The sequence below is a fragment of the Cottoperca gobio genome, chromosome 12, assembly GCF_900634415.1.
Source record: "Cottoperca gobio chromosome 12, fCotGob3.1, whole genome shotgun sequence".
Lineage (NCBI taxonomy): Eukaryota > Metazoa > Chordata > Actinopteri > Perciformes > Bovichtidae > Cottoperca > Cottoperca gobio.
In genome coordinates this window covers 4671203-4690607 of record NC_041366.1, presented here as the reverse complement: position 1 = coordinate 4690607, position 19405 = coordinate 4671203, and the positions used below count along the sequence as shown (strand labels likewise).

The 19405-nt window shown below is 40.4% G+C and overlaps 1 protein-coding gene across 2 annotated transcripts in view; it reads left to right on the top strand.

The window, feature by feature from the left end:
• The window catches only part of npr2 (natriuretic peptide receptor 2), a 61307-nt gene that overhangs the window by 29635 nt on the left and 12267 nt on the right, over positions 1–19405 (top strand). The window contains exons 8-15 of one of the 2 annotated variants that reach the window (XM_029444344.1): positions 5612–5732; positions 7463–7537; positions 8554–8631; positions 11280–11384; positions 13594–13665; positions 14597–14756; positions 14856–15011; positions 18196–18364. In XM_029444344.1, the coding sequence (XP_029300204.1) occupies positions 5612–5732; positions 7463–7537; positions 8554–8631; positions 11280–11384; positions 13594–13665; positions 14597–14756; positions 14856–15011; positions 18196–18364 (936 nt within the window). Of the gene's footprint in view, positions 1–5611; positions 5733–7462; positions 7538–8553; positions 8632–11279; positions 11385–13593; positions 13666–14596; positions 14757–14846; positions 15012–18195; positions 18365–19405 lie in introns of both variants that reach the window. The other variant, XM_029444342.1, reaches the window with a different exon arrangement.

Here is a 19405-nt window from a genome sequence, read left to right as displayed (position 1 = left end):
ACTAGCCAATCACAATGGATTTTGATCAGAAGAATGGTGGAAGAAAGAAGGAGGAGCAGCTATCCGCCTGAGGTAAATTCACTGAACCTGAATCTGATTTGATCATGTTCAATGTCAAATAACTACCAGATAATTAGAAGCAGGGTGCACACTTAATTCTGAAAACATTGACATCTCCTTATCTGTTTTTTTCTCAGCTCACAGTTCAGCAAGCACAGCATGGTTTCCTAACTAGCTAGCTAGTTTTCCTGTACTGTTGGCCAGTAAGTTTTGTGATATATGCTTTTCTTTTCTTGCAGTTATGTTTTTATTTTTTTAATCTGTAGTCTGTTGCACCAGCTATACGTAAATGCTCTCTAAAGTTTGGGTGCCAAGTTCACACTAAATGACATGTAAATGACTAGTTTGATACCAACGCTGTGTCTATGTTTATCTAAAGATTATCTTAGCTTCTCTGGCGTAAAGTCCACACGAACTAAAATATTGTCACAGAAAATTACATTTGCTCTTCCTGTGTTTGTAAAAACTAGTCTCAAATTCTCTTTGAACACACAGGAACAAGTCCTAAAACCTGGAAATTAGTTAGCATTTGTTTGCACTTCCAGTGCCCTCATCTGGAAGTCAATGGGTTTTTGGTTAGATGCTTGAAAAAAGGTCTGTGGTGAACACAAGCTTAAGAGATTTTCACGTTTTGCTTATTAGCTTTTTGTCAAGGAAACCAGTGTTATGCTCACTTCCGAGGTTGGCCTACAAAAATACATCATCCCTGCTGTGCTAACTAACTACAAAATAGCTAATGTAACAACAAAAAGGTACGTAACCCAGGACAAAGCATTTTGGTTAGGTGATAACTATACAAGCTGGTTGTGAAACCGTCCACTATAATAATAGGGTTATATAACAGAACCCTATTATTGGGCAGAAGACATTGTAACGTTATCACAAACACATAATGGCACTGACAAACTGTTTACAACTACTTTAAATTAGTAGTTGTTCATTTGAAAGCTATCTAACCCTTTATTTGATTGCCTAATCAAATAAAGGTGTCTAATGTCAGGTTTAGTCAACTTACCAGCATTGCTAGCCCTGTAGGTATCATGCCATGTTGACGTTAGTTTGTGTTTCAGGGTGTCTGACTGTAGAAAGATGTATAGTATAACCGCTAGTATAAATCAAAGTCATCATAAATGTCCAAGCGGTGTATTCTATCACGGAGCATGTGTTTCCTACGCAAAACAGCCGGTATAATTTCGCTCACAAAGTTATCCCACCTGTCAAAACGATGCGCCATGCAAACGCATATTTTATTGAGGACTTACTAAGGCCCAGATGTAAGATTAAAGTTGTAACTTATACCTATGTTGCAACTATTTTAGCTGGTGCAACCCTTAAAATGTTAGCAGTGCGTAAACACAAAGTTACAAAAAAAGGACATTTAAAATAGGCTATGTTTGAATTTAAGCATTGCTGGTGCAACCCAGTGCTCCATGTGTAACATTTAGTGACTTGTGGCAACAAGTGTTTCAACAGGGAAACTCTGTGGTGCATTTTTAGCCCTGACCTTCAGTTTTTTTTGTTAATATTTAGATTCAACATTAACAAAAATGACAGTTTTATATATCGAAAGCTATTTCTCAAAGAACTGAACATGTTGTCTTTTATTTGATTTTGAGTTGACTTCATGCGCCCCATGGCCATGAAACTGTAAAAGTAAACCTCCTGTTCAAGTAAAAAGCATAAAATACATCATTAGCAGAAGTTAGAAGAGTATCTGTGACTGCTCTGTTTCATACTAAAGGCTAACAAATCACTTCCTGTTTCTGCAGACACCAGTGGAGCTTTGCTGATGGACAGAGAAGCCGACAGCCGAGATGTTTACAGCCGGCTTCTGAGAGGCCTCCATGTTCACTACTTGACCTATATCAACGCCACTAAAATGTTAAACACTTTGTAGTTTTGTCACTGTTCGTAGTTATTCTCAGATCAATCAGCTGAGTTTGATTAACCTTTTCTTAACCTTGGGGTATGTATAGGGGGTTGCAATTAATAAGAATGATATATTAATATGTATCTTATATATTTTTAATATGAAATTGTTTATAGAAAATAAATTATTTTCTTACATACATACATTATGTATTTGCTGCTGCTTATGTGTTTTAAAAAATAAATAAAGATAAAGATTTTATACTCAGATAAATATAATTTCTAATAGCTGGGGAAGTGGGAATTTTAAAGTTCACAGGGCAGAAAAAGTTAAGAAACACCAAATGAGCAATACAAGGAGGCCAGACCTGTGAAATGATTGGTGCATTTTGTATCAGAACTTTGTGGCTGGTTGGATAGTTTAGGTTATTAATAGGTTGCTTCCTCTGAAATGATACAACTCGCAACTATTGCCGCTAAAATATATACACAATCGTAAAATTTGGTGAATATATAATTGAATAAAAAGCAACCTGTGTATTAAATGGTGTGCTTCTTTGTATTGCTTTGTGGTTAAACATGCGCGCTGCAGAAAAACATTAATAAGTAACTTAGCCTTAGTGTCAGAACCTGCAATAAGGCGATGATGGTGTTCTTTTATCAAGTTGAATTCAATGACAAAACGGGGATTTTTTCAACATATGAACACTGCGAAAACATGAAAAATGAAATAATGCTCACTGATTTCTACTTTTCATGGAGCGAGGTTAAATATGGTCCCTGCAGTAGATTTAACCTGGTGGACGGTCGGCAGCTCTCGTTGATCTTGGAGTCTGGCGTGAAGCATTAGCGTGAGGGGATGTTGAGCAAAGCAGCAGTTGCTCTGTTGTTTTAATGGAGGGGCAGGTCCAGCAGAGGTATTCACATGTGGGACTTATGAAACAATAGGCCCAGTGTGGAGCGCCACACTTTGCCCCTATGGCTGCCAGAGGTCTCTAAATGAGGCTCCTTAAATAGAAAAATACCTTTTTTTTGCTTGGTGGTGGATAGGGCTGGAGGGCACTGGTGGTTAAATGGTGTTTCCTGTCCTCCAAATGGTTGCACATATGCACAGCCTGGAGTATTTGTAGACATAAACAAGCATCCGAATCCCCTTAAACTTTCTGGATTGTCCGACTACACATTTTGTCCCTGGTGAAATAAAGGTAAAAAAAAAAAAAGGAGCCACTTTTGGGGCCAACTGGGGTGGTTCAGGGAAAGGGTAAGACGCAGTGATATGCAAACGCTGCAATAATATTTCTGGCGCCATCTGGAAGTGTTTTACACCTTTTAGATTAGCTTGGAATGTATGGACTCTGCTCGCTTTTCATTTCTAAGTGTTTCAAACCGAAAATGAATTTCCCCCTCCCTCCCAAAAAACTCCTCTCCAGACTGTACGGATAGTTTCATTTTTGAAAAGTGTTTTGCTGTAAATCATTGGGTGTCCAGAAACAGCAGCTCCTCTTAGATTTGACCCAGATGTGTTGATTCTCTGGAATGCCTCTTCCCTCTGTGGTGCTCAGTGTTCGGGAGTCAGACTGATAATAAACAAACATAAATAACACTCAAAACATGTCAAACTGACATGAGAATGACTCGATTTATTCATCTGGTTCGGCTGTTCAGACATTTGGAGGTTGTTTGTTGTTGTGAAGCAGTTTCTATCTATTTCCCCCCCATAATTCACCAAACAGGAGACAGAGGTGATCAGCGAGAGGATGGATCTCATAATTATATTGCATCATTTGGAAACTTACACTGACTGGGACAAATTAAACACCAGAAATACCAAAACTGTGTTGTGTTGTAGCCTGCTGGAGAGTTTGTGTGGAGTTTGTTCAATAACAGTTGTAAAAAATGTATCTTTACTGAACAGTGTGTTGCATTATATCACGATTGCTTTGGTTCATTATTCCCAACATTGTCCAATATGCAAAACTTTGCACACACAAAGCCAGACTGACCTGCCAGAGTTGAACCTCTAAACAGAAAAGTACATACAAAGTTTCACAACACTAAATCACATGCACAAGCATACAGCTACTTCATATTAGCACGGTTCAAATGCACACACACACACACACACACACACACACACACCCACACACACACACACACACACACACACACACACACACAAACACACACACACACACACACACACACACACACACACACACCATTAAATCAATGTAACACGCATTCTGTAGTTTCATGTGAGCAGCATTGCAACATAACTGCTTATCACTTCCCCACCTTTACAATACATTTATTTTCATTTTTGACAATAAAATGTCGTGTTAAGTTTCTGCTCCTGTAATCTAAATTGTGTTTCACAGCATTACAGTGTTGGCTTAGTCTTCAGTCTTACTCTACATGATTAAACATTCATTAAAATTAATCTGTTTTAACGACCGTTGCAAACTGTTTTAATGAGAATTAGTTACTGTTTGGCGACGCTATGTGAAGATGATTAATATTCATTGATGAACATTTGCAATGTGAAGCTCTGATAAACATGGTGCACGGTGCATGACCTGTGTTGATACAGCTCTATTTCATCTCATGCTAAGTGAGGTGTTGAGCCTCACACTTGTGTCACATGTTTTGTGTTCACATTCTGTTCTGTTGTGAATTTTGAGCTAAAACAATCATAGAAGACTGTTCAAGTCATTTAAGACTTTAACTTGTTTATCATGTTTAACTGGACCAGCTACTTTAAATCTTTCAGTTTTAAGGAACCATTATGTTTTACAGTGTTTGAGTTGGAAGTTATTTTTGTACCAGCGTTAGTACTAAGATAAGGTTAGAACATCTGAGTGAGTTTGTTAAACAATAAGTGAGAGTGTGGGAGTGAGAGCTGAAGTGGATTCTAATCTTCGTCATGGTTATCATTGTTTTTTATTTTTCTTAGAAGAAAAGACCTTTGAGTCCTCACAAGCTTTCTGAGCATGGCATTCAATCAAGTCATCATTTCAAATGAAGTCGTCACAAATAGTGATTACATGTTTTTTTATAAGGGTCAAACTCAGTACTAGTTGTTAAATGTTAACAATTCTATTTACTTCATTTTAAATCTGTTCATTTAACTAAACTCCAGTATGGGTGTTTAATACTGTGTACTGTTGTTGCATATGGTCGAAAGAAAGAGCCCTTTGTCCACCAGGACTATAACAAAAATCACCTAAAAAGTAGTTTTCCATTTCATCAAAGTTCAATCAGTAGAGCATATGGCCCTGTGAAGTTGCCTTCTAATAAAATACAAACATGCAAGCCTGCGTACTTAAAGCACGAACATCACGCGGACTGGACGTGAACAATCTGCAATCAGTGCTGAGAGCGCTATCTCAGGAAATGCCACCAGAAAGACGGAGAAACTGCACAAATGGAGCATTTAACTCTTTGTTTAAAATGACTTTCCAGATTAAATCCATGTTATTTTAAATGCCACCCACTTATTCCTTAAAATAAAACCGTGAGTCAACAGACCACCTCGCCTCTGAAGGATTTCTAGAAATTTGAAAGACTTAAGTCACAACTCTGCAATTCCGCAAGACCTCCGAACCAACCCACTTTATCGTTCCTCTGTTCTTTGTGCTGCTGTCCTTGTTGATTTCACCACCTGGTTTCTCCCTTTTTGCAGGAAACTGAAGCTAGAGAAAGAGCTGGCTGGAATGCTGTGGAGGATTCGGTGGGAGGACCTTCAGTTCGAGAGCCCCAATAAATACCACAAACGAGCCGGCAGTCGGCTCACCCTCTCACAGGTACATTATCTTCTTACTTCTGGAAGTACAGATTTATGTACCTGCACTCTACTTGGTTAGATTTATGAAAAGATCATGGTTTGGCTTAAAATAAGTACGTTTAAGGTTACATTTGTTAGTTAAGTATGTTACGTATGTGATGTAACTTAAGTATATTATGTAAGTTAAGCACGTTACATAAGGTAACTTACGTAGGTAAGTTTAAATAAGTCAGCGTGTTCCCGCGGGACACAAACAAGGGTCACCCATCTCAAATGTTATCAGGCGATTAAATTGGTGATAATAGTCACAGACCAGTAGGTTTTCATCATCGATGTGAGAAACATAAATACAACACGTTATAGAATCTTGAAAACAACACGTTGTAACACGTTGTGAAGCTAAAAGACACGTTACGTTTTGAACAATGATCGTACTCTGGGTTCAAAATAATTACGATTGTAAAGTGAAAGTGAAACTCCCGACCTCCTCCCCAAACAGAGTTTCACGCTCTTTATACTTCTCCACCTGACCGTTTGTTCCTGTTTTAATTCATACAAACATATACGTCTTCTATTCCCTCTTTCGCGGCCCAACCACGATGATAACAACCTACTTGTCTGTGTCGAACCCTCATCAGAGCCACATCTCCCAGTCTGATTACCACCTAATTACAATGTAATCGCCTGATGACATTTTAACTGGGTGCCTGCGGTGAAAGTCCTGTGCTTCTTTGACCAATCCACCCACCTCAACCTCCTCCTTACGCGGACTTTGTTGTTGTGCTACATCACCTGACTTCTTTTGCTCCCGCATAAATACTACAGCCACTACAGGTCGCTGCCTAACATTAATCGTGAGTATGGGTCGCCACAGTCTGGTGCACAGACGACCTACACAGCCGTCTTTTCTGGACAGGACCGTCTGGATTATTGGTTCCAGAGATGTCACTTCTTCAAAATTGGACCTGCCACGAATCAAAAATGCAAATGTTGACATGTTAGAAGTGTTTACACACTGTGTGCTGTGTATTAAAATGCACTTTGTGGTTTTTCTTAGAAAAAGAAAAGCTGCCGCCCTGAGAGAGTCCAGTTCCTTTGTTAGTTCACACATTCCTGAAAGCTTTCCCTGTGGTTTATTGAAGGTGGCTGGGTTTTGCGGTGGCCTATTAAATGATTGTTAAAATAAGCCCCCGTCTGGCCCTGGTCCCTACATATGTAATACCTCATCACGTTCTTCAAGTATCAGGTTCTGTTGTCTGAGGGCTAATGCATCTCTTTCGGGTTGTGTTTCGTCCCCACACATGCAAGCGTTCATGAAAAGCACATGCGCACACCTTTTTCATTAGTGGTTTTCCATCCAATTCCTGGGATAATGTGCGTGTGGAAAACACAGGCATTTTCCAGACCAATGTATTTTCCAGCGTGCCATGTGTTGCCAACATTTGCATTCTATACAAAATGTGTAGTTGACTGTGCTGACTGTATGCAGTGCGCCCACTTCCTTTTCACTCTGTGTGCACTGCAGACATTTGCCCAAGGACTCGAGTTGGTGTTATAAAAACTGAAAACACTTTATTTTCTCAAATATAAGTCAAAGGCAATTTCATGTGTTTTCGATATGTGTCATTGGATGAACCCTTTTTGAGAAGCAGTTTTAAATGACTAGTATTTAATCCTCTTTGCTCTAATCTAAACACAGCTAACTGACTTATTTTTTCCCCTTCTCACTCCTCCTTTCTACTTTCTCAGAGAGGCTCTAGCTATGGCTCCCTGATAACTGCCCATGGAAAATATCAGCTATTTGCAAAAACGGGCTATTTTAAGGTAAGGCTTAGTGAGTTCTGACATTTTCAACTCCTGCACACTTCTTCCCCACCCACACATGTGCACACTCGCGGAGAAAAGCTGGAGAGCTGGAGAGGAGAGAGAAAGAGAAAGTGTGGGTGAATTTAGGTAGTTGGTTTTAATGTGAGCTGCAGAATGCGTCAATTTCTCCTTCTATTTTTTCTTTCTTTCTTTGTTTCTACACTCCCGCCTCGCAGTCTGGACATGGCCATCAACTTGTTGCCGCTGTTAATTTATCCACTTAAGATGGAGGAGGTGTGAGGAAATGTGACAAAGAGCCTGCTGAATAATGAGATAGCTGTCTTTGTGTTCGTTTGCATGATGCAGATTTTATATAAATGCTGAGGTCATGCTACAGCTAGATCATTGGAGTCACCGATATGCTTCTCAAATTCAATACAAACCAGAGGTGTTTAAATCTGACATCTGAAAGCTCAAACAGAGAGAGCCTCGACAAATACTGGAAAATTACCTTTTTTATTCAGCAGTCAGAATCCAAATGTATCTGCTTTCAGACATACGGCCATCGTCAGCTCCTAACTGTATATCTTCTTCTGAATAAGTGTTGAGCTCACATGGACTCACACATGAGCTGTTCGTAGTTGCTACAACAGCGCTCTCCTCCAGTCTGTCACGTCTGTGGCTCTGAGATATTCACCTCGCTTCCTCCTTACTGATCCTCACATATCAAAGCGACATATACAATTCTTCTTGTGCTGCAGCAGACTGAAATAGGCCCCAAATGTACCTGTAGGCTATACTGAAAGATGCTGTTTGCTCCTCTGAATGCTGCTGTATTTCCTCTCTCCATTTTTATGGTCCTTGTTTGCACCTTTTATAGCATCAGTGTGTTTTTTTTTCTTCTTTATTTACATGGAGAACCAAGTGCATCCTCGTCATGGTCTTAAGAGTCTTAAAAAAGCTGTGTATAAAGTGAGACATAAATCCGTGTTGACCCTCAGACTCATTGCTCTCTCTTCTCGTGCTGCACACAGGGGAACCTGGTGGCCATCAAGCATGTCAACAAGAAGAGGATAGAGCTGACCAGACAAGTTTTACTGGAACTCAAACATGTAAGTGTCCAATAAATGATTTTGTTTATCCTTTTGAGTGGATTATTTAGAATTAATCAAGTCGGCTTGATTTGATTTAAGTAGCCAAAAATCACAAATGTGTCATGGAGCATAACAAACTGTGCAACATACAAGGACCTTGGACCAATGATTTATTATATTTAAAACCTCCTGTGTTTCAGGAGTTCTTGAACTGTAGGTCCAAGACTTTCAACCAACGCCAATTTTGGTATCCCTTCACTGGTTTCCAATAACAGTTCAATACAGTTCAAATTCCTCATAAGGAATTAAACATATTGGCTCCACACTATATTTCTGACTTAGTAAACACATACTGTACAAAGCTCACTAATATCAGCAGAAAAAAGGGTCGAGATTTGCTTCCAAGGATGACCGGACATTTGCTGTCATGGTACCTTAACTACAGTTCACAGTCCACGCTGTTACTTCTGTATTTTATTTTAGAAACTAGTACGAAATAGTGAAATACTTCCGTCCAACACTTTTGTATTTTGGGGTGTAGTGATACAGCCTCTATTCTGCTCGCAGTTTCACTTTTAGTCTACTTTCTTCAGAAGAGCGATGTCACCATCGGAGCGTCTTCAGTGTGAGCCCTGCGTAGAGACTTTGGGGGTGAATTGAAAAAAAATATCCATCTCCATCCGTATTCAGCAAATCCTTTATCCACTCACTCAAAATAAAACAAACATGAATTGGCATCAGTGTACTTACTACTGCAGGGAAAAGACCATACATGGTTCAATCACTCTACCTGCTTTACAGAACAAGTTCCTGAAAAAGCTTTATTTCTTTATTTTTTTGGACGTGGCGCCTGGCTCCTTATTAGCATGTCCGACCAGTACCACTGCAGGATGTTGCTTGTTCAAGAGTTAACATTCTTAAAGGAATACTTCACCCGCAAAATGGCTATTTGCATATCAATTACTCACCCAGTGTTTCCTTGAATCCTTGAAGAAAACGTTTTTCTCGCATGCCTCCACGGTGAACGAGGATAAAAAAAACGTAAAGTCGAGGCCGCGTTTAACAACAGCAAAGCTTTATCAAAACATCTGTTTCAAAACGCTCACACTACTCACGATTCAATGAAACCTCACTACTTAAAACACTTCCGCATAAACTTACTCGCACGGACGAAAAGTGCAAGAGGGCAAGGGTGAGGCTGTTTCTGTGGGAGAGGGTTTTAAATAGTGAGGTTTTAGAGTTCAAATTCAAGGTAACACAAGGGGGGGGGGGGGGTCTGCAGGGGAAGTATTCCTTTAATCTGTCTTCATCATCATCACCAGCAGTGTGTGATGAAGTTTGACTTCGGAAATCTTTACGAGAGAGCGATGAGGAAGCCGACGGGGAAACATGTGGTTTGGTGATGGAAGCACAGTTTGGAAACACATGACATTACATTGGTGCTCATGAACAAGATGAACACTCGTGGGGAAAATAATTTGGCCATCTCTTCACTTCTCTTCTCATCTCTTACTCCAACTCTGTCTATCTATATTTTTGGTCCTTTTTTTTTTTGCGCGTGAGTTGCAGCCCGCTGGAAGAGAGCAGTTTGGGCTTCTTGGACGCCTCGGCGGCCTCTCGGTCAGTCAGCAGGCACACATGGGAGAGAAGCTGCTGTGCTGTCTGAGCTGGCAGCTTCTCAGACGCCCCGGGGACCTGATCGGCTGTCAAACCTCAGCTCATGAAACAGCCAACCAGATGGGGGAAGAGACTGGCCTGCCAGTGGAAACTTAACCACTTGTCTTCTAGCACTCTCTCCTCCTCCTCCTCCTCCTCCTCCTCCTCCTCCTCCTCCTCCCCGGTGCTTCTCCTCCCCGGTGCTTCTCCTCCCCCTCCTCACCAGTGTGCAGCAGGGGAAATTATATAGGCCAAAGGGTAGGCTAACATCTCCGGAGCTGTGAAACAGGAGCGACTAACTCCCTGCTTTTGGTGTGAGAGCGGCTGTCACTCAGTGTTCTCAAAGAGGAAAAGTACACTGTTGAAATTGTGAACACCTTTTTTGAAGTTTCATGCCGGCTGCTTGAAACGTCTCTTCCCCCCCAGTGCTTCTGTCAACACTGATACGGGCCGGAATGAAAGCACGAGGACGACGTCAACACTTGTTTCTATAAAACACACTTTCTCATTAAAAAGGAAAATGTTCCCTCTTAATCACTTAACATCAAACATCTCTGCTGTCACTCATTTTACATTAAAGTCATTCCTGTTTTGGAAGACCTTTGTATTGTAAAACCAGTGTGTGATTGTTTTCCATGTCGAGCAGTTTTACACGTTCTGCCTGCTCCGCTCTAATATTTCTGCTCCGTACATCCTCTCAACACCTTTTTTTTTTTCATCACCCTTAGCACACAGGCTCATTCATAAACCTCCAAGGGCAATTTATGCACATGCACATGTTTCAACAAGGGTGCCCTGAGCAGGAATGCGTCTCAACACGTAGAAAAAGACACTGTGCCAACTAGCCGACTGCAAATAGACTATTTTGATGAACTGTGTTATTCTCAAAAACTTGTATATCAATGAACCGTTAGTCCCCCCCCGTTCCTCTGTTTCCATGGGGTTTGGGAATGTGATGTTTGGAAAGGGTTGCACTCACAGTTGCAGTGTGTTTGTGTGCTTATTTTCAGATGAGAGACGTTCAGTTCAACCATCTAACCAGGTTCATCGGAGCCTGCATTGACCATCCCAACATCTGCATCGTAACAGAGTACTGTCCCCGAGGCAGCCTGCAGGTAACCTCGCCCGCTCCTATACTTCTAGTTTTACACATTCCTACTCTATGGCTGGGGAAAGGCCTGACAAATGACTTCATATCAGTGTCAAACCGTCATAATACTTGACTACAGGTGAATAGGATCAAAATGAAACTTCCCCATTGAAAACTTACATTTTACAAGTTCAAATGTAAAAATTTGAATTTAGTTTGTACATATATTTCCGGGACAGAAATGTGAACATTGGATATGTTATTATTTTTACTGAGGGGATTTTTTTATCACTCCATAACTAAGAAAAAATGGTCAAAAGTCATTTAACGAATACATTTTGTTTGCTTGTATTGCTAATTGTCTTGGATGTTTGAGCTGTGCGGTGACGAGTTTTTGTGACATTTTGTGTTTCGACACCAGTTGTGGTTCAGAATGCAACTTACATAAGTGTGAAGGTACATAATACTGAGGCTGGCGTTTCACTGCGTAGGAGGCAGCTCCTGTTCAGCAGCTACACTTTTGAAACAAACAATACTTGAATTATACTTGATTATTTTCAAGGTCATTTAATTTATTTGTTGAAAAAACAAAGCAGCAGAGTATATTATGTCTGGCAAAATGTCTGGAGGGGATTATGTAAATGGATCAGGCACAATTCAAAAAATGCCACACATCTGCTCTACAATCCAGTATATTCATTATTTGACAAAAATATATAATTTCAATAGTTCAGCAACAATTATGGAAAGGTTCAACATTTTGGGAAAGAAGTCCTCTCGTCCAGCTTCAATAATTCTTTGTTTTACATTATTGTAACTTAGTGTGTTGGAAATATCCCCACCGCATTTTTCACTATTTAACAGACTAAAATTGAAAAAATATATTAACATCAATAAATAAAGTGTAATAAGCGTTGGTTGCAGCCTCTATACATGTGCCATGTTTATTTTACATTCACATCCTTGTTTCTCGGCTCTGTCTGAAATCAGAAACAAAAACATATTTTCACATTCATTAACGTTCACAAGATTCTGTCCGCACAACCTCAGTTTTTCAAAATATCTCCATCCATATTAGAACTTAAAAACAACTACAAACGCTCGCCAGGCCAGTATGTGGAGATAAAGGCGACATCGGTGCATTGCCAAAACCGAAATGTGACTCATATGTGTGGACGCACGACGAGCCATTGTAGTGGTGGGCAATGGTGAATTGAGGAGATGATGTCATCTCCATTTCCCATGTCCACACCATGGAGAACAAAGTAAGAGTTTCGATAAATCTGCACCTTAGCAGGTGTTTACAAAAACAAAAAAAACTCCATTTGCGTGTGTACGAGAGGCCGAAACTCATTTTTCTAAAATATCTGTATACATGTAGACGGGGACATGCAATGTGTTTAACTTTAATACCAAAAGTGAATGTGTGATATTTTGTCAGCTGGGAGTTTTGTACTTGGAGACAAACAGAAGTTTCTTAGTGATTAATACATTAATGCATGAAAGGTGCAGCCTAATTAAACCCTAAATAAAAGGTTTCTGACATAGGCCAACCGATGTGACTTTCCTTGTTGCAGCACCACAAGACAAACAGTTTCAGCATAGAGATCCTGGTCTAACTGCTATTCCTGGCAGTGTTTGTGCGGAGCTCTGCCCACTGAGCTCTACAGCACCGAGTGTATTTAGTCTGCAGGGAGCTCAAAGTACGTGCAGAGCTCACCTTTGAAGTCTGACATATTTTTGTCTTTGTCTCATATTCAATCTTTTGCGATTTGTATTTCTTTGTATTCCCATAAGAAGTACAGGATGCCTTAAGTGAACTTGTTCTTGGCCTGCACTCTGAGTTCCCCACATGTCAGCGGCTTCTTTAAAGGGTTAAATGGACGAGCTGGAAAACGATGGGAAACTCAGCCATGGTCTTCATCACTCACACTTATGTAGAGAGACTTCTGTGTAAAAGGCATATAGCTGCAGCTGATGTGAGATTCCAGTAACTGGCCGGCTGCGGGGCATTTGAGGATAAACGTCCTGCAGGGCTGAGTGTGTGACCCTGAGGATGAAAAAGAATACAGGGTATCTGGACTGAAGGTGGTTCTGTATTTAGTCCCAAAATAAACGTCCTGGCTGCTGCGAGGCTCTTGGATGTTTAAAAGATAAGGAAACTGAAAACTGTAGAAAACTGACTTTTAAACATTTTCTGCTCTTTCTTGTATTTTCTATTTTTGTTTTTCCAGGACATTTTGGAGAATGAGAGCATCAACCTGGACTGGATGTTCCGCTACTCGCTGATCAATGACATAGTGAAGGTACGTGACGTTCAGACTGAAAGCTCTGCAAACAAATGATAGAGAGCAGAGTCAGGATAATAAAACATACGGAGAGCAAAGTAAGAAGAAATAATCCTTGCAAAACTTTTTTCTTTGTATCTATTGTTAAGTCGTAAACACAGGAGAGAAAACTATTTATCAGACTTGGATCACCTAAAAAACATTCTCACTTGCCTATCAGGGCTTACATAGATGTATATGATATTTTTATATAAAGGTTGGTAAAAAAGTGGCTTTTTCAACTTTAAATTAGACGCTTTGTGTGTTTGAGACACACACAAGATGTCTCTGTTGCCATGGTTTTACATGAGCAGTTTGTGAAAGGAAAAGAGAGTAAAGTCCAGCACGCACACAAATGTTTTTTGGCACAGTGAAACTACAGTATATATTACTGCTATAAAGTGTAAAGTAGGACAGAAACATATTCAGAAACTTTGCTAAAAACGTCCTCCTAGCTTAATCAAAACTAATCACGGACTTAATTCAGAAGATTATTTTTAATCTGTCCTCACAAAGAGGCTTTTTGTCAGCGGCCTCTTGGATGAATTGGATATTGAACTGCATGCATGACGAAGCTGCGGCTAAATGTCTCCACACAGATATCAGCGCTCTGCGGAGAAGAGGCGCTGCTGTGGAGCTCAGAGGGATGTTTGACTCACCGTTTCCACTAAATATTGAACACAAGTACATTCAGTACCCGCCGTCCTTTTCCCAAAGGAATTAACAGTAATTTGACAGAATTCCCCCGTGACTGTGCCGTCCTTGAAACACGGCCTCTTTTCAAAACCTTCAGCATACATCCACTTGTCTGAGCGTATTATTTCCACATGTCAGGATTTGTGTGTTATGTATGATTTGCTGTGGAGGAAAAACACCCCTTAATGCTTGACTTAACGCTCCTCTCCACCAGGGAATGAACTATCTCCACAACAGCTACATTAGCTGCCATGGAAATTTGAAGTCATCTAATTGCGTGGTGGACAGTCGATTTGTTTTGAAAATCACGGATTATGGTTTGGCCAGCTTCCGCTCGTCCTGCGAAAACGATGACTCGCACGCACTCTATGCAAGTAAGTGGAGTTCTTGAATATGGATGCAGTACTGAATCTAAAACATCGGCCTCTGTTTTACAGACATTTTATGAGTTCTTCTGTATCTTGGTTTCCCAGAGAAGATGTGGACGGCTCCGGAGTTACTCATATACGACCGCCATCCTCCTGAAGGCACTCAGAAGGGTGATGTGTACAGTTTTGGCATCATACTGCAGGAAATAGCCCTGAGGAATGGGCCTTTCTATGTGGAGGGCATGGACCTCAGCCCCAAAGGTAAACACAAGTGTCTTTTATAGACCTCACGGAGGTCAGCTGACCACTCAAGCATGCAACAAACTAACATGTAAAACATGAACACAAAAGAAAAGTAAATCCAACGGATACATCAGTGTTTTGTGTCAGTAAAGCCCAAAGAAAACCATATTTCTGTAACATTATATAAGTTCTTTATAACAACCGAGTCTGAGAAATGTTTCTGAAGACTGAACAGACTGAAGTTCACTTAATAGGAACTTCATTCATTGCCTTCACCTGACATTTCAAAGGGGACCCTGGTAAGGTCAGACTACTATATGGCAGCCCTGCAGCTCCGTACACAAACATAGAACACATGTTGGCCAGATGTCAGAGGCAGGTGGAGTCACAAAAGAAAACATGAGAAACACCCAAATAAAGCACAGTAAAGGAAATAATAAAAGTGAAATGAGAGATACAATTATACAATGTAAAATGTCAATTTAGGCAGCTTAAGCAGTTATTGTATGTGTGCTGTGTTTTTGTATCTCTGCCAATGAGATACAAAAATAAAATAAAACTCAACAAACAACAAAGTAGATGTGAGCCCACAGCATGACCAGCCACCAGTCAGTGATGTGCAATGATGTGTCTTGAGTTAGACTAATTAAATGGGTATATTCCAAATTGGTTTGTATTACTGTCCCTCCACTGCAGATAAAAACACAATTTTATCATAAATGTATGACTTTATAATCTCAGAGAATATCCAAGTTATGTGCGACTCAGATACCCCCCTCCCCCTGGCTCCTTCATTTCTTTAGTTTGACCTACAATGGGTATAATACGTTGTAGGTTGAGCCTCAAGAGCAGGGGTGGGGAACCTCCGGCCTCCGGGCCATATACGGCAAAATAAATCCACTAGAAAAAAAGAACTAGAAGGCAATATTTTAAACGGGCAACTGTTTTTCCTGGCCAAGGTCATGGTCCTTGAACACAACACGAGTGGAACGTGTCATCACGTGGTCACGTCATGTCAAACTTCAATATTAAACGAGACGGTCATTAACATCAGTGAACGCAGCGTGGCGAGTGTAAAACAGAGAAAGGTGGATGTGGAATGTCGCACTTTCCAGGAGAAATGGACGAACAATTATTTCTTTGTGGAAGTAAAAGGCCAGTGTGTCCTAGTTTGTGCCGACGCGCTTGCGGTGATAATAATCTCGAGCGTCATTACAGCACAAAACATGCCGAACTGCACGAGCTGAAAGGACGAGTGCGTTTGGATAAAGTTAACGCTCTTCGGCGGAGTTTGGCCCAACAAGCAGCTCTCTGCAGAGCGTAACATACAAACATGGAGAGATAGAGAGGTAGACCCCCACACCAAGAACAGACTGTTCCACCACTGCTGTGCAGTTATCACTGCCATGTGCAATACTCACTTTATCTTCTATCAACCACTTGGTACTTATATTATTCTTTTATTCTATTTAATTATTGTGTACTGCCTTTTTACTTCATATGTTCTTTTGCTGTAACAAGATACATTTCCCCGTTGTGGGACTAATAAAGGATTTCTGATGTCTGATAAAACAGAAAGATACATGGATAAAAAAGTTGCTTTTTTGCACAGCATGAAAGAAAAGTGAGATGAATGGGCTGCGTCTTAAAAAAAATTGCAGAGGTTATGAGTTCAATAATTAGTATGGCTCCTTAAAAAAATAAAATGGCCCCTGATAGGAAAAAGGTTCCCCACCCCTGCTCAAGAGCATCAACAGAGGAAAGAAACCGGCTGATACACAGTAGCTCATAGCTAAATGGCTTAGTACCAACATGACATCATTATTTGGACAACAGCCTTCTTGAGAGACCTTTCCTTTGCAGTAGCTTTCTCTCTCTGGAAGCTCCAACACATTATTGTTATCTTCTCAAGTTAGAAATCGGAGCTTAATCGCTGCTGACACTTTGGCTCTTCGGCTTCCTGCACACATGTTGCGGTTTGACCGGTTTCTTCACCAACATCTACTTTTACCTCCAGTGCTGTTTCTGCTTAGCGACAGCAGGAAAAACTTAAACTTCGAAAGCAATTCGAGTTTAGGAGTTCAACTTTTACACATCCAAAGTAGAAGTGTGAAACCCTCCCGTGGTGCTTCCTCCATGTCATGACTTTGATTAGCCCCTTATTCACAGTCACGGTCGATGCTGATTGTACGAGTGCCTGATACTCATTAACAAGCAGCGCAAGCCTGCACCTGCTCTCTGGAGTCATTGTGTGCTTCAGAAATGACAGAAAGGAGAAGATGTGGAGGAATCGTTTCGGGGAGGATGTCTCTTACAAGCCTTTTAATTGATATGATTAATGCATCAAAGAGGAGAAATCTGCAACGCTGAATATATTAAGGCTCATCCAGCAGACATAGCACATTAACAGAAATATTAACAGAATTTTTAAAACAATATGAATATTCCTGAAACTCTAGGTTTCAAAGTGAACTGTGTTCAGCAGTGACTGATGCAGAGACATGAATAACCCTGCGATGGACATCAGCTGCAGAAGTTGTGTGAATGTAGAAAATTGAAGCCTGAGTTCACACTCAAAGTTGTGTTTCTGTAAAATATATGAAAAAGAGATTAGAATGCAGAAAAACATTGGTTTGGTTTCAGTTAGCCACATGCGGTACGTATCCATGTCTGGGAACATGGAATAATATCACTTTTCCTTTAAAGCGATGTCAAGGAACTTTCCTTTTGGTGGACAAAAGGCGGTAGTGTTCAATTATTTTCATTTTGTCTTTGCTGATCCTGCCTGTATCAGACATAACCAAAATGTAATAAAGAAAAATCTCCTCCTGCTTTTAACTGGCTACCGTACGACTCACTGCCAAAATATGTTTGTATAAATGGCTCTTCCGGCCTGCGTACCGATTCCATTCGTTTTCACGGGGACTGGGACGCGGTGACACACACAATTCATTAAGAATAACTATTTAGAAATAAACAGTCTTCTCCCTGACAGTCTAGTTTAATGAAGTAGGTCATCTTGATTATCAGTAATACATTGAGGCTGTTTCATATCCAGTTTAATCACTTTAAAAATTCAAAATCCCCAAACATGATTTGATGCAATTAGAAAATGTGGCCTCAGAAATCAGTGCTGAGGGTTGTTGAAATGTGAAATGAGTGTGATGGGTATAACAGCTGCTCCCTGACCTCTCCTCCGCAGAGATCGTACAGAAGGTGAGGAACGGTCAGAAGCCGTACTTTCGGCCGACGACGGACAGCAAGTGCCACTCGGAGGAGTTGACCATCCTGATGGACGGCTGCTGGGCCGAGGACGCCGCAGAGAGGCCCGACTTTGGCCACATCAAGATCTACATGGCCAAACTCAACAAGTGAGAGCCACAGCTCACTTATCTTCAACACCTCGTCTCGTGTGCTTTTCTTGAAGAGTCAGTTTCACGCAAATTACAAAAAACACCTCAGAAATCAGGATATACATTATCTCGATACTACAAGAGGTATTATATATTTAAAATATATTTTTGTAATTTGGGTAAACTGGATATTTATGTGACATAATTCAAATATAGCATAAGACCAGGAGCTGGAAGCACTTTTGATTAATTTAACATTTTCTACACGTGCAATCCTTTTTTTTTTTAAAGCGGAGATAAGTTGACAAATTGAAATCGACGGAGTGTGTTCTTTCTCAGACCGTCAGTATGTTCCCTCCCAACTCAACATGTTGACGCCGCGTTGAGAACCCTATGTGCTTCTCTGCTGCCGTGCGAGTTGATACGTTGAAGAGATTTCAAAAAGACAAACAGGAAAAAGAATCATGTTCTGGAAATCACCCAGACACTTTTAGATATCACTGTTTATGATTCCTGACAGTAAGGGCTCTTTGCTGCCTGTGTGTGTGTGTGTGTGAGTGTGTGTGTGTGTGTGTGTGAGTGTGTGTGTGAGTGTGTGTGTGTGAGTGTGAGAGAGAAAGGGGAGCGTGTGAGTCCATGTTTCGGGTATTGTTTTCAATGATCACATGAAATATTCATATGCATATTTTGGTTCTGAGTTTTATGTCAACGCAGGAAGGAAGGCATGGATGTTTTCCCTGGAGTAGGGCAGCTCTGTCAGAGAGAGTTTAAAAAGCATCCCTGCTGATAGAAAGTGACAATAGAGCACGCACACACAACAACACACAACAATTTCAGGCTCAGAATACGAGAAAAAACTTCTTTTGAAAACCTTTAAAGATATGTATTGTACAATTCCAATTTTGTAACACACTACAGGTGAATAGGGTAAAATATTTAGCTAATAGATACCACCTTGAAACTTCCCCAGTTCATTACTTACATTAAGATTATTATTTTTTGTATTACAAGTTTTCTGAAATTGTATGTTTAAATATGCAAATGAGGCATTATCTTCTG